Source organism: Scardinius erythrophthalmus (genome assembly GCF_964197995.2).
Source record: "Scardinius erythrophthalmus genome assembly, chromosome: 18".
Classification (NCBI taxonomy): Eukaryota; Metazoa; Chordata; class Actinopteri; order Cypriniformes; family Leuciscidae; genus Scardinius; species Scardinius erythrophthalmus.
The window spans coordinates 3,340,900-3,356,009 of record NC_138238.1 but is presented as its reverse complement, the minus strand read 5'-3'; the positions used below and the strand labels follow the sequence as shown (position 1 = coordinate 3,356,009).

Sequence of the window (15,110 nt, the reverse complement as noted above, 5' to 3'; positions counted from 1 at the left end):
ACACACTAACTAAAGTTAGAAAAGTGAAATCATAATCAACCACCCCTTTATGATACTTGAGCTCAGTCTCAATTATGGCGATATATTGCCATAAAACATGCAATGGGGGAGTTTTTTACTAAGCAATTTACTATTGCTTTACTCTCTCCACTTTCTTCTGTCTATTAGGTTACCAAAGTTAAGTGTGCATTTGAGTTTCTTGCTTCTGTCACAAACTGAGACTGTTTTCTCCCGTTGGTGCTTATGTAATGCGTTCACCTGGAGGCTTTGAGGCGCTGCTGCACAGTTGCGATGTGTGCTGTCCTGCTGCTGTGGTATTGATCTGAAACTGAGTGGAGCGGATTCCTTCTGACGTGAGTCAGTATTAAGACTGAGGTAACGAGGGAGCCGCTCTATCAGAGCAGATAAGAACTCCATAACACCGCAGGATTCACACCCACAGGGCCTGACCCCATGGGAAAGAGAGAGAAATACTGGGTCTGCACTAGAGATTTTCATTCGTCTCGCTTTAGGACACAAATTTGACATGACTTTTCAAGCGCAGAACCAACACAGTACCAAAACTGTTTATTATTAAAATGATGTGATCAAAAGGTTATTGCAACAAATGTTTTTACACTGCTTTAAAGGAACACTCCGACTTTTTGGGACTTTAGCTTATTCACAGTATCCCCCAGAGTTAGATAAGTCCATACATACCTTTTTCATTTCTGTGCGTTCTGTAAGTGTTATTTGACGCACCCACCGCTAGCCTAGCTTAGCACAAAGACTGGATGTAAATGGATAAGGTAGCATACTAATCCCAATAAGTGACAAAATAATGCAAACATTTTCCTATTTACATGTTGTGATCTGTATAGTCACAGCGTGTACAAATAACAAGGCTATATGAGACAGAGACCATTTTTAATCGTATAAATACTGGGAACTATATTCTCACTAGGCGTAGGAGCACAACTACTTGGGCGGAGTGATTAGCGCAGCACACGAGACGCCCTGTGGTGAGGAGCAGAGAGTTCGCTCAGAGTTGGAGTAATAGAGTCAGCAATTACTAGATAGTAAATTTATAGTTTACAATCATGGGTGTTCGCTGTATCTTGTCTTACAGCTTCCAAAGTTTGTAACTCCTCGTCTGTGTATTCTGGCTCAAAACTATATGGTTCTGGATCTTGGTTTGATACCCAGTAAAATTCCTCTGACAATTCCTCAAAGTCAGCCATGATCACGAGTCACGTTCGCTAATAGCTAGTTAGTCACGTTTGTTTTGTTTACGGAACCATCAACAGGGCGTCTCGTGTGCTGCGCTAATCACTCCACCCAAGTAGCCACTCCGCCAAAGTAGCTGTGCTCCTACGCCTAGTGAGAATATAGATCCCAGTATTTATACAATTAAAAATGTTCTCTGTCTCATATAGCCTTGTTATTTGTACACGCTGTGACTATACAGATCACAGCATGTAAATAGGAAAATGTTTGCATTATTTTGTCACTTATTGGGATTAGTATGCTACCTTATCCATTTACATCCAGTCTTTGTGCTAAGCTAGGCTAGCGGTGGGTGCATAAAGGTAACACTTACAGAAAGCACAGAAATGAAAAAGGTATGTATGGACTTATCTAACTCTGGGGGATACTGTGAATAAGCTAAAGTCCCAAAAAGTCGGAGTGTTCCTTTAACTCATCAAAATACGTTAAGCAAGATTCAACTCATTTTTTTAAGTCGGGTTAATGTAATTTGAATTTGAGATGACTAAAAAATTTAAGGCAGCAACTTACAATGTATTAAAGCAAACTAGGGCTGGTACCAATTTGCATACTTATAGACTTGAAGTATGTATTTCCCATATTATGGCTGTGTAAAATTATGTATGCAGGGATAAAGACACTTTCATGTACCGTTTGCATTCGCATGTAAGCATCTTGTATTACATGCCCTCTAAGTTTCAGCCTCAAGTTTATCCCTGAAAAAGAAAGTTTTCCTCTTCTTAACTGCTGGCAAAACTTGCCTAAAATGAATGTAACTGTGCACTCTTTGAAAAGGTTATATGATCCAGATCCTTCAGCATGCTATTTTCAATGTACTATAATTGGGGCTTTTCATCTTGCATACTATTTAGGTAATAGATAGATAGTATGTGAATTGTACTGTACCTCCCCTGTTATAATGCACATAGAGAGATTTTTTGGTAATAACAGGAATGTTCTGGTTTTGTCACGTTGCATCAAATACATTTAGTGTAGTATGTATAAAAATAAAATATGTATTATTGTACATATTATAGTATGTCAAAAAAATAAAACTAATATACACTTTATATTAGATTAAAAAGCTAATTTTGGAAATAACATTAATAATAATATTGCGGAAAATTGTAGTGCATGTGTCTATAACCAAGTTTACCATGGTAACCATAGTTTACATTAAAATATCAGTGTTTTCACAGTTATTGTTACAACAATAAAAGTGTGGCGATGTGGTATTATAAGCTTCTATTTGAAGGACGTGATTTTAATGCATTACGTTTTATAGTTCTTATGTTTATTTGTTAATATCTCATTTGTAGGATTCTCCAGCCTCAAGATTACAGTATATGAAATCCATGCCATCATGCTCATGACAATAATCATTGTGAAGTGGAATTTTACAGCTAAAAATTAAACATGCATTTCCCAGCATAAACACAAGACAATCAGGTTAATGTTAAAACGCGAGCCCAATTTAAGCATCAGTGGTGTCTTGGGTTGGCCGGCGTGAAACTGCTCTCATCTTTTTAATGGTGTGCTCTTATGAGACAGCTGTGGAGGGGGGGTTCTGGGATGTGTGGATGTTAGATGTTAATTTGTGCCGTAATAGCTTTTCTCGGCGGAATTGCAAATTCTCTTAAATGTCACTTGCAGCTTCGTAGCTCAGACAGCCAGGGTCCGTGCGGATACTAGCTCTCTCTCTCTCTGTATCGTGCTACTTTTAATTTGCAGTAATACAGTAGCGCTGTCAGATTAATGGCTGGTGTGACACCTGTGCTCTCTCAGCTCCGCCGTGTACATAACCGGTGTCACAGCACATTATCTCTCTGCTGGGCTCGTAATGGGCTCGTCTGAGGCCGCTGTGGACCCGAGCGCACTGGAGGAACTGCATACACTGCTGGCCTCTCTTGGCATGCGTACCACCACAACCAGGGCACAAAAAACACACTCCTTTTACCACTATAGATCTGTTATGTTGCATCTGACAGCGCGCCGTTTAAAATCTCACTGCGGTTTTCTGAGAAAATAGTTGTTTGTGTTTGTGTGGTGTTTTAAGAAACTGTTCAAAGCACCCAGTGAAATCAAAATCGACTTTACTTTCTTAATGCACATTCATGCATGCTATCACATTATTGAAGTAAAATGCACTGTAAAAAAAAAATATTTTTTTCAAAGTTGTAAATAAAGAAAGATTATTGTTTTGCAAGTAAATACTATTTCAGTTTTTCTACTCCATAGTTCCAAGCTCAATTCAATGTTACTTGGCGTTTCTATAATTATTTACTGATTTTACTTCCATAATGTGATGTATTTTGCCTTCAACAAATTTGTTTCAGTGTATTTGGAAACAGCAATGCATGTGCAATGCAGCATTATCTTTCTAAGTAAACTGAAAACAAAATGGTGTAGAAACAATTTGGAAACCATTTTTACACTAAAAAATTTGATGTAGAAAAAAATTGCTAGTAAATGTCACAAGTAATTACAAAGAAACAGCAAGTAACACATTAAATTAAACATGAAATTGTGAAGTAGAAATACTGATATATATATATATTATTTTTTTTTATTTATTTTTTTTTGTTTGTACACCAATAATGTTTGGTTTGTTTACAACTTTGAAAAAATATTTTTCCACAGTGTATTATGGGATTTTAGATTCTATATTTACTAGATTTTGCTACAGGGAAGGCATTGTTTTAAAAGCATAGTTAGCAGGCAACTGGTTGTGCGTGTGTGTGTGTGTGTGTGTGTGTGTGTGTGTGTGTGTGTGTGTGTGTGTGTGTGTGTGTGTGTGTGTGTGTGTGTGTGTGTGTGTGTGTGGCTGCAGGTTCATCTGGCAAAGATAAAATACACCTATTCTGGATTCCAGGTGTCTACAGTCCATGAACTATGTGTGCTTGTGTGCTTGTGTGCGTGTGTGTGTGTGTGTGTGTGTGTGTGTGTGTGTGTGCACATCACATGACCATTTGTGAAGTTATACATAACATACACTGCCCTCCTCCTCTCTTTCTCTCTCCTCCACCTCTTCATCCCCAGCGCTTAAATCAAGAAAATGGCCACACATCAAGAGGATCATTTGGGCCTGAGAACAACCCCCAAAACAGTCAATCATTTTAAAGACACACACACACACAGATCTGAAGTCTCCCATCATTCCTGCCGCCGCTGATGTCAACCGTGCGCCCTTGCAGCGTCTGACAGCAAGAAAACCAATGAACCCCAATGCAACACAATGACTGTGTGTAACGCGCTCTAATCACAAGAACGACTCTTTCTATGAGCGGATCACGTGGACTCTGGATGCCAAACACACCGCATCGGTTACGTGTCGAGTTGCACGGCTGGCACACACACACACCTGCATGCTGCTATCTTTGCTTTGCTTTTTAGGTAATCACATATTGCCATCGTAATGTATGCCATAAATAATCTCTTTAGCCACAGGAAAATGACGTCATCACAACCGCAAGAATGAACACAGCGCACGAACCCTCGCTAGTGGAGACCGTGAGCTGTGACGTCAACAGAGAAACACGCAAGTGCATTATCTCGAGGAGAGGTGATGATCTGAGTCTCACACACCACTCCGTACGCTTGCACACAAAACTGATAATCTGTAAACTGTACACTACTTCTGTATGTAAGGGCACAAAGATTTTTAGAAGTTCATCTGTGTATTTGGAGAAAACAATATATATTCAAAAATATTATAGAAAACATTTTATATATACACTACTGTTCAAAACTTTGGGATTGGTAGGTTTTTTTAAATAAGTCTCTTCTGCTCACCAAGGCTGCATTTCTTTGATCAAAAATACAGTAGTGATATTGTGAAATATTATTACAATTCAATAATAATTTCTATGTGAATATGTTTAAAACTGTAATTTATATCCTGTGATGAAAGCTGAATGTTCAGTATCATTACTCCAGTCTTCAGTGTCACATGATCCTTCAGAAACGCTCAAAAACATTTCTGATTATTGTTATCGATGTTGAAAACAGTTGTGATACATTTTGTTTTCAGGATTTTTCAGTGAATAGAAAGTTTGCTGAATGTTTGAACAGTAGTATATTAGAAAGTGTATTTTATATAATAGCATTTATACTTTTGGATAAATTCTTCACCATAAAACGAAACAAACTGTTGGTTGCCTTGCTTGTGAGGCTGACTGTAGATCAGTGATTGTTGGTCAGAATAAACTGCAGACACGGCGATAGTTGAAGTAAGTGTCGTAGAGAAAGAGGTCGTTGAGCTAAACGTCCTCTGAAGAGTTTGTTAGTTGGCTACATCATCTTGACATGCAATTACTGAAGCTCTCTTAATAACTGCAGTGCAGATTAATAACGGGAGGGGTGTCACATGACCTGTGAGGGTCACATGACCACATCAAAACCCTCTCTGCACCCAATCATTACACATCCGAGAGAAGTCTGCTCAGAATATTGTATGCCAAATATGAACCCAAAACTGACTGTGAATGCATAATTCAAAAGCACATGGACAGTGCGAGTCAGCAGGTACAGGTACTTCTCTTCTCAATAATAATAAATGTAGTAATAATTAAACAAGAAAATATATACAGTATGAATAATTATGAATGTATACATTTAACAATTAATATTATTATTGTTGTTAATTAAAGTTGGAATTATGCTGTTTGCAGCCCTGCATGGCTTCAGAAATATTGAGCACATCCTCCCCCCAAAAAAGAGAAACCGCAGACTCACCAGCATCTCTTTTCCTCTTTTCTCCATTGGAGCGAGGGATTCCCAGAATGCCGTTGATGGAGTAGGAGCCCACGGGGTCAATGGAAGAACTGGAGACAGGAGGAGACGCTGTACTGGAGACTATAGAGAGAGAGAGAGATGTGTAGAACATCACATCAGAGTCTGATTACAGGAAAACAGGTTTATAGCATCTCACTCTTTCCAAGACACACCGTTTCAGTTCAAAAGTTTGAGACCACTAGAGAAAATGTTTTCTAAATTATTGCACTATTTTTTCATTACAAATGACACTAAAAACATGACAATTTATGTTGTACAAGCTCATGTTTTGCATTAATAGCCGCAGCAACTAAACCTGATGATCATGTTCTCCAAGATTTTAGAGCATCTGAAGATCTGGAATGGGAGCAAGGAAGTTTGACCGTCTGTCACATGATCAAATTACGTGCATTTGATTTGACGCCTAAAATAGTGCAGAATCTTTCATATTTATTTATATAATTGTAATTTAGTCTAAAGTCAAATCTGGATATGTGTTTAGGAGGTATTGGTTTGCAACCATAAGCATTTTTAGGTAAAACTAACTTTTAGGCATTAAATCTACAAGATATGTAAAGAAAATAGCTTAGCAAAACAATATATATTTCAGTTTGTTTTAAACAAAGACTATTAGAAATCAATATTGAAAATGTATATATGTATACTGTTCAAAGGTTTGTGGTCAATAAGATTTTAACGTTTTTAAAAGAAGTCTCTTTTTGATAAAAAAAATACAGAATAATATTGTGCAATAATATTACAATTTAAAATAGCTGTTTTCTATTTTAATATATATTAGTATGTAATTTATTCCTGTGATGAAAGCTGAATGTTCAGCATCATTACTCCAGTCTTCAGTGTCACATGATCCTTCAGAAATCATTCTGATATGATGATTTGATGCTCAAGAAATATTTCTGATTATTATCAATGTTGAAAACAGTTGTGTTGCTTCATATTTGTATTTTTTATTATATATAATAAAATATATATTATTTTTATTAATATTATTAATATTTTATTTGATGAATAGAAAGTTCAAAAGAACAGCATTTATTGTGAGAAAGTCTTAAAAACGTCCTTTTCATTCGCAGGATTAAAGTAGTATTTGGATTTTGCTTCTTGTTAGTCTCAGACTTTGATTCAGATAGGATTTATAATGAATAAAAGATTATGTGTGTCAGTCTTTTCAAACTCAGTAGTAAGTATAGGAAAAAATAGTATAGGAAAAAAATGGGAGGGCATCAGACTTTTTTCATTTTTTCTCCAGTTGCAGGTAATATCCATCTCTGATCAGAAAGGTTTGGCTCTTGATTTGATTTGGAGGGATGACCTTGTCCAGAAAGGTCCAGAAATGGCCCCTGGAGTTAATAATGTGATCTTACCTATAGTGTGCCCTGGGGTGGAAAGAGACGTCCCATCTGGCGAGGGGTGAAACGGTTGCTGAACCTTCGTCCGAATGATCCTGCACAGTAAATACAGTACATTTACTCACATGGATCTCCAGTGCCAATGAAGTGAGTGTCTCTCTCTCTCTGTCTCTCTGTCTCTCTCTCTCTCTCTCTCTCTCTCTCTCTCTCTCTCTCTCTCTCTCTCTCTCTCAGTCTGTCTGTCTCTCTCTGATAATCTCAGATTTACTTTATATATCTCAGAGCAGGGGTGATCTGACAGAACGGATAACCGCAGTCGTTCAGATCCTGTTTACCCGAGCGAGAAGAAGCAGACTCGCTGTAGCTTTAAGGTGAGATATAGCCGAAAGCTCTCTGAGCTCTTTTGCCTTGAGTGATCTCGCAAACAAAGCATGAAATCACAACAATTCACCTCGATAATCGTCCTTACGGCGCTCTCTCGGTGTGCGTTTGGGTCCCGAGGAAAGCCTCAGGCTTGGTTCTAGTGTGGATGAGGTTCTATTGATCTAGACTCTGGGATAAAAAGTTGGGAATTAGCCACATGGGTGCCGGGATGCAAATGGAAAGCTATAAATTACATGTGACAGGAAAGCAATAGTTGCTCAGTGCGGTGTACAAGCTTACGCCAGCATTTGATTCTGTTAATCTGAACGGCACTTTGGGGAAAGGACCCGCTGTCATGCTCATTTGTAAACTTTAGATCTATTCATCACCGTTGGCACTGCTTCTGTTTCAGCGGACATACTGTACATGCAAACACATGCACCGTGTGCATGCAAAAAACGTGCTTTTCCTGAGCCATAGCTTTCATTTCATGCCCCATGAAGATTATTGATTGTAAAAATATTTAGAATATACATTGTGACCGCGGATACCATTCAAAGATCATATATATATTTCCATTAAAATGAGTGTGCTGCTAATATTGATATCTGCAGACATAAACACCAGCTTTAGGACGTGTCCTCGGGGCTTTGAAATAGAGAGCGAGAGAGAAAGGAAAGAACACGCAGTGACAACATATCGATATTATATTTCATTTCTCTCTTTAAACCCATTGTTTGACCCCCTTGCATGGCCTGGGGAGAATAAATCTGCAGACTTTATCCAGAATCTGTGTTTCTGTTATTGAATAAGTCATTTGGAAGAGTGAATTAATGTCTGGGTCGTGTCTGAAAATCCTCTTAAGAAATATTAAAAATGCTTTACACGCGAATCAATAGTATCGAGTGCCGTCGAGGAGGTTTTTATAAGTCCGGCTGTCACTTGTTGGCTGTCGAGACACTTTAGTACAGCAGGAACTCTGTAACACTTAATAATGTATGTTAAAGAAAAGTGTTTGCAGTCTGAACATCTTCTCGCTGTCAACAGGCTCAGTTTGCACACACTGCTTTTTACTTTCATGCAACGTTTTGCTTTAATGAATAAAGCAATAAATAAAAAAGCACAAAAGGTTATTCTCTTCTTGCACGCCGACAAACTCTTTCTTTGCAAGTTGCAAGCTTTTGAAGAACTGACTTGAATCCAAATTCCCAAATGATCTATCAACGGACTGAGTTTCAGCCTTATTCAGTGATCCAGACAGGGCTTCACGCATGAGTATATCAACATATATACTGTTAAATAAAAACAGACATAAAGATGGAATAAATTGTGTTTCATCAAAGGAGTCGCATTTGCTCGCATTCTTATTTTAATTTTCCTCATAAACAAAGAACTGTTTCCTGTTTCAAAATATCCAGACTGAATTCAATTAGATTTTAGAGACGTTTAAGGGCTTCAGTAATTACATTAACGTACATTTTGCATTTATCTCACAAGTTCATGTCAAAAGACATTCAAATGGCCCTTTTTAGGTGACCATGAGGCATGAAATGAATTTTTTTTCCAGCCTTCTCTTCTGTTGTGTGAGGCGCTCTATTCTTTGCCATCGACTCATTAAAATGTAATGCAGAGTCTGGTTTTATGGAAGAGTGAATCTTAACCAAAGTTCAGCGCCTCACTGCTTCTTTTTACCCTTTTGATTTTCCACACAGGTCTAACATACCACCCTAAAACACCAATTTAAGGATGTAAATAGAATCATATTGGATTATTCAAACTGCAGATTTCCCATATTGTAGCCTTGGTGGACGTTATCGATCGTCATTCCAGTTGGACAAAATAACTGTTAAAGTTATTTTGAACATTTTCACTCATAGCAGTATTAAAAATGTATTCATTAAGAATTTATTTTCTAGACTTTTAATTATGTAAGCATGAGCACACACCCTTTAGCCCATATATTTAGTCTCTTAACTGGGTTTTGTGAATGAAAACTGATGAAAAGTTACTTCTCTTCTTCTTTGGAAAATAGAAAGGACCGATAAATGACGGCATGAACTCTAATCGAGCAGCTCTGTGTCTCTTTTTCCAGGTCTGATCACCGTTCATTGATCGGTTTTCACTCGGTCAGATGAGATTTGAGAGCTTCAGTCTGTCATTGTTGAGGTAGTTTGGAGCAAAGGGTTGAATTACATCCACGAGACCACCGGCAAAGACACATAACAAAGCCCTTTACTGCCAACAAACAGCCTAATATTAACCAAAACTACTATAATGAAATACAAAACTGTTTATTTCAAAATTACTTAAAAAAAAATGCAGGGTTGTTTCAACCCCTGTTTGGGTAAAATATGGACAAACCCAACCATTGGTTTAAATATTTTACCATTATTTTAAATGATTGACCCAAACATGAGTTGAAACATCCAGGAATTTTGCATAATGCCAATTTAGATAAATGTTGTGGAAATATAATTTATATTAAAATAACACTTTTCCCCCCTCAATGAAGTTTTTTTTTTTTTTTACATCAATACGTTGAGGGGTGTTAAATGTTAAATTCGTTTTTCATTTCAATATAGGTGCGTTTCAAATGTTTGCGGTTTTTATTTTTATTTTATTTAAAGGAGTTCGTCAAGGTGCGCCAAACAAGCGCTCGCGATGTCGCGTTCACCTGGTAACCATAGCAACCGCTCGTGCGCTTTCGTTAGGATCAGCATCGGGACAGAACACAAGCCTATTGTCAAATAATTTTACTTCAGATTCACACAACAAAAGAATATCGCATAAATCTTTTGTTTTTGTCAAAGACGCCAAATGACCGTCCCTCTGAAGTCATTGAGCCAGTGGTTATCGTCGGTTCCTCTGACCTGTTTATGGAGGAGACGCTGGGAACGGTGTCGTTATCACAGATCCCGTCCGCCAACAGCCTGTCCCGGATCTCCCAGGCGAACATGGTGGGATTCTGTCTTTTATAGTCCGCTATTTTATCCACCACCTTCGGCGTGGCGACTTTGGGTTTGGATCCTCCGATGACTCCGGGCTTTATGCTGCCAGTCTCGTAATATCTGCAGGAACAACTGGAAATCTGACTTTCATAACCTGACCAAACCTAATGACAACAAACAACAGATGCGTGCTAACAAAGCCATGAAAATGTTTTATCTAAGCTACTTAACACGGCACTAGTAGGAAATTATCATATGATTAGAATACTAATTTAAAAATTTGCGCAGCAGGACATTAAGCAGCCCATCTGTTTTAGTTACTCACTTATTAATCTCAGATAATAAATGTTTGAAACCTATTTTTGCCTGACTTTTCAATTTATTATTAAATCCATTATTTAATCAAATGGACAAGCGATGTCTGAACAAACTCATTAGCATTTGACCTGGTTGAAATAGCCTGAACTAACACATTTTAAAAATTAATTTGACAATTTTATAAAGCATTCAAATCAATGGTCAAATTACTTTTTCAGCAGGTGCACATATAGGCCCAGTTCTGAAATATTAAAGCAAATCAACTGGTATTTTTTCTATATGAGAACTTTTTTTTTTTTTTTTTTTTTTTTTGGACAAAATAATAATCACAGCTCTCATAATGATGAGTTTCCAAAGCTCACGAGGTGATGCTTTAGTTTTTGTTTAATATGTCAAATTGGGGTATAATAATTAGGGGACTATGCACACGTTCATGGTTCTCAATTCTGTGCTGTTAAAAAAAATGCACATTTCCTTACTTTGAGGACAATGATGCGCTTCATGTTCTCAATGTAAAACTATTGCAGCATTTTTGCTAATTCTATTACTATGCATCCAGTGTTTTATGAGCTCGTTTCAATTGAGAGACAATATGAATCGGTTTAATTGTAAATTAGTGCCGGTTTAAAAACTAACTTGCGTCACAAAAAACACACGACCTCAACTGATGCGTTGTTGTGAAATGGCTGATTTTCACTGAGTAAATGTCTCGTGGTCCTGATGTTGTGTACAGGGTCTCACCTGCCCAGGATCTTGCTGACGCAGCCGTGACTGACCCTCAGCTGTCTCGAGATGTCACAGGGTCTGACCCCTTGATGCGCGAGCTCCACGATTCTCTGGCGCACGACGTCAGGTAAAGGCCTTCCGTTGACGAACACCCCGCCCAGCTGGTTCACTCCCCCGTGCCCTATACCGGAGACAACAGCAACAAGCACCCGGAACATAACATTACATACAGGCCGTCGGTGACGCGCGTCACAAGTCCGTCACATTCATCCAATTAACACGCGACGCGTTCTGTATGGACACGCGCGAGCTGTAAAGCAGCGTAAAGGTTAACTGCAACCAAACGCGTTTGTGAGAGTGAATCCCCGTCTACTCACATTAAGTTACAGAAGCAAACGAATAGCCTATATGCTCTGATTACAAAAAACAATCTGCATTATTTTCACAGCGAAAACATGCACAGAAGTAATCCTATTATTTCGATACAATTCAAACATGTTTATATATATATAAACATACACAAATAATACTAAACTGTAATTTTACTGTCCCTAAATTCACTATATCTGTAACACAATTGCGTGAATATAATGACTATCAGAAACGTTTTTAGCGTTTCTCAAATAGATTATTTTCTGGTGATGTAGCCTACATTAATCTGCTATTCTGGTTGCATGTTCTTGTTGAAACAATACTAGTGTTTGTTACTCGTAGGTGAGCGATTAAATTACACGAGCATTTATTGTTTTCATTCCCTAGATGTAAATTATTAAACAGTTTTGTTTGATCAAATTACAGATTGTTAATCTCGATTAGTTTTTTTTTTTAAACTTTACATTTTAATGAAATTAGAAGTGCATATAGCTTTAAGCATATACATTTTATAATACAGCTTTTTTTAAATAATCAATAATATTTTCTACTGTACAGCGAAATGGAATTATCCGAATATGCTCGCAATATTTTTGCTTTTTTATTTCTTGCATTCATTTTTTTAATATAATAACCAGTGATATTTAAATGTTCTCATCACACACAGGCACACATATTTTGATTATTAACCGAGTTCTTTGATTCTGTTTTATAGTATTATATTTATTATATTATTTTTCCTGAAATGCAATATAAGAAGAGTGCAATTTTGTATCTTTCTTTAACCCAGGAGCATAATAATATCTTATATATTTGGGCCTTTTTTTTTTTTTTTTAAATAATAATCATATACATAATGATACGCACATCGCATATTTTAATTTTCTCATTATATTTATTTGGATTAGTAACCGAGTCCTTTATTGTTTCTGTTTTATACTGTTTTTTTTTTTTTTTTTTTTTTGCTATATTATTGCTCCTGAAATGCAATATAAGAAGAGTGCAATTTTGATCCTTTTTAAAAATCCAGTAGTCTAATAATTGCTTGTTCCAGTGACGATGTTAATTGTCTGAAATGTGAGAAGCATGTTCTCCAGATAAACTCCAGTGTAACTCACGGTGCATGGCGGAGAACGGGTCTGCCTTACAGTGAATATCCATCGGATAACCGAGAAAAGAGCGATAATCAACTGAAGTCGCCGTCTCGTCTTTCTTACACAGAGAACAACTGAAAGAAACGAGGATGTAACGTGAATCCAGCCGAGGAGAGGGGAACTTCGGAAAGTTGCAAATGGACGCAGGATTTGTCAGGTGTCAGACATGACCGTGTGTTCTAGCTCAGAACAGAAGTGCTGTCAAAGCAGGAACTGTTTAAATGTTTTCAGCGTGCGTGCTTTCCCCAGAACTCATTTCCCAGCGTTCGTCCCATCCATCCGCGTGTCAGTGTGTCTTATATCCCGGTGGTCTCGGAGAGCAGGTGCCGTTCTGCGCATGGATGACAGACAGCAGAACCATCGGAGACTGCGGGTTTGCTGTGCCCACCTTTCCCTATTCCCTTTCCCTCAGTAACAACACGACGCGTTTGCATGCGCACACGGCCCGGGACTGAAGGACTTGGGTCGCTTGTGTTGGTTTGTAAAAGCTCCAGCCCCCTCCTTCACGCGGACCCCCTTTCGCCACTGTGGGTGAGTGTATCAGACAAAGGCAGTAGATTCCAGCACTTTGTGATTCGCTCAGATGAAGCTCCATCCGCCTGTCACTCCGAAAGGGGAGGGAGGAACTCGGCGCCTCCGAGTGAAGGAGAGTTTAGTGGAAATTAAGCGAGGATGAGAGCAAATCATTTTTTTTTTTCTTTTTCTTTTTCTTTTTTTTTGCGATAATAGTTTGAGACGAGAATTCGGAATTGCGAATGTTATCAATGAATTATAGCAATTCTAATAACGAGGTTGGTATAGTGACAACACACAGGTAACTGCATGCGTAAAATGAGCATTTGTATTAACATGGTCCCCATCAGCCCCTAAACGCCTCATAATAACACTCTCGCGGCTGTGGCCTGCGGGATGTAATGCCTATAGGCCCGAACTCCTGGCTGGAAAAGCCCAGCTCTAATGTCATTATGGAGAGGTCGATGGTGTGATTATGGTTTGATTTAAACACCATCTTGTTTTGGTTTGCTGTGTTCGTCTCTGCGGTGAGCGGCTCTGGTTCGGGTCAGAGTGACTGAGACTGACTCTAGGTGGCGCTATATCGTCTCTCCTGAGACAGCAAAACTATATTATATTATTAATCGCGATTAATCGCATCTAACATAAAAGTTTGTCTTTACATAATATGTGTGTGTGTGTGTGTGTTATATCAAAACTGTACTTTGCATCATATATACAGTACACACACACACATATATATGTGATGCAAACAATTTTGAAATGATTCTCTTCTATTGTAGCTGTTATTTTCTTGATTGCAAGACTGCTCTGTATTGATGTTCATCTGTCTAATTTAAGAGTTTATTCTAAATCTAAGCATTTAGTTCATTCAGACTTTGGTTTTTCAGTTTTAGGTGCAATAATATTTTCATGTAAATATTATTATAATTATTTTGCTGCAATTACATGTCCTTTAAGAAATGCAAATCTATGCAGATTTGATCAGATTAATATAATATCTTTTTGGCCTCAGAAAAAAAAAAAAGACCTCTTCCAGATGGACAGAAAGAGAAGTAAAGTGCAGCGGGTGCGACGCGTGATCTCGTTTCTTGGTTAAGTCAGTGAATACAAACTTCCTCACTTTTACATCGCGGTTAAAACTAAAAGTAGCATTTTTAGGTAGCCTGTATTTTACGTTTAGTGTTGTTCCGATGTTTCCCCTGTAATTCACAGGAGAGAATCGCTTTATTTGTGATCGGCAATAAAACCATTTTTTTTTATTTTTTTTTTATTTTTATTTTTTTATGAGTGCTAATATAATTAAAGGACTAAATTGCAGATGTTTT

General features: G+C 37.7%; 1 protein-coding gene across 3 annotated transcripts in view; it reads right to left on the bottom strand.

Annotated features, from left to right (window-relative positions):
• pax2b (paired box 2b) overlaps nucleotides 1–13,276 on the bottom strand; it is a gene marked incomplete at both ends in the record, with an annotated part of 29,888 nt that extends 16,612 nt beyond the window's left edge. For 2 of the 3 annotated variants that reach the window (XM_081392408.1, XM_081392409.1), the window contains 5 exons: nucleotides 5,945–6,099; nucleotides 7,404–7,483; nucleotides 10,622–10,819; nucleotides 11,759–11,924; nucleotides 13,234–13,276. In XM_081392408.1, coding sequence (XP_081248534.1) covers nucleotides 5,945–6,099; nucleotides 7,404–7,483; nucleotides 10,622–10,819; nucleotides 11,759–11,924; nucleotides 13,234–13,276 — 642 coding nt within the window. The remainder of the gene's footprint in view (nucleotides 1–5,944; nucleotides 6,100–7,403; nucleotides 7,484–10,621; nucleotides 10,820–11,758; nucleotides 11,925–13,233) is intronic. The other variant, XM_081392410.1, reaches the window with a different exon arrangement.
• Between the last annotated feature and the right edge of the window lie 1,834 nt (nucleotides 13,277–15,110).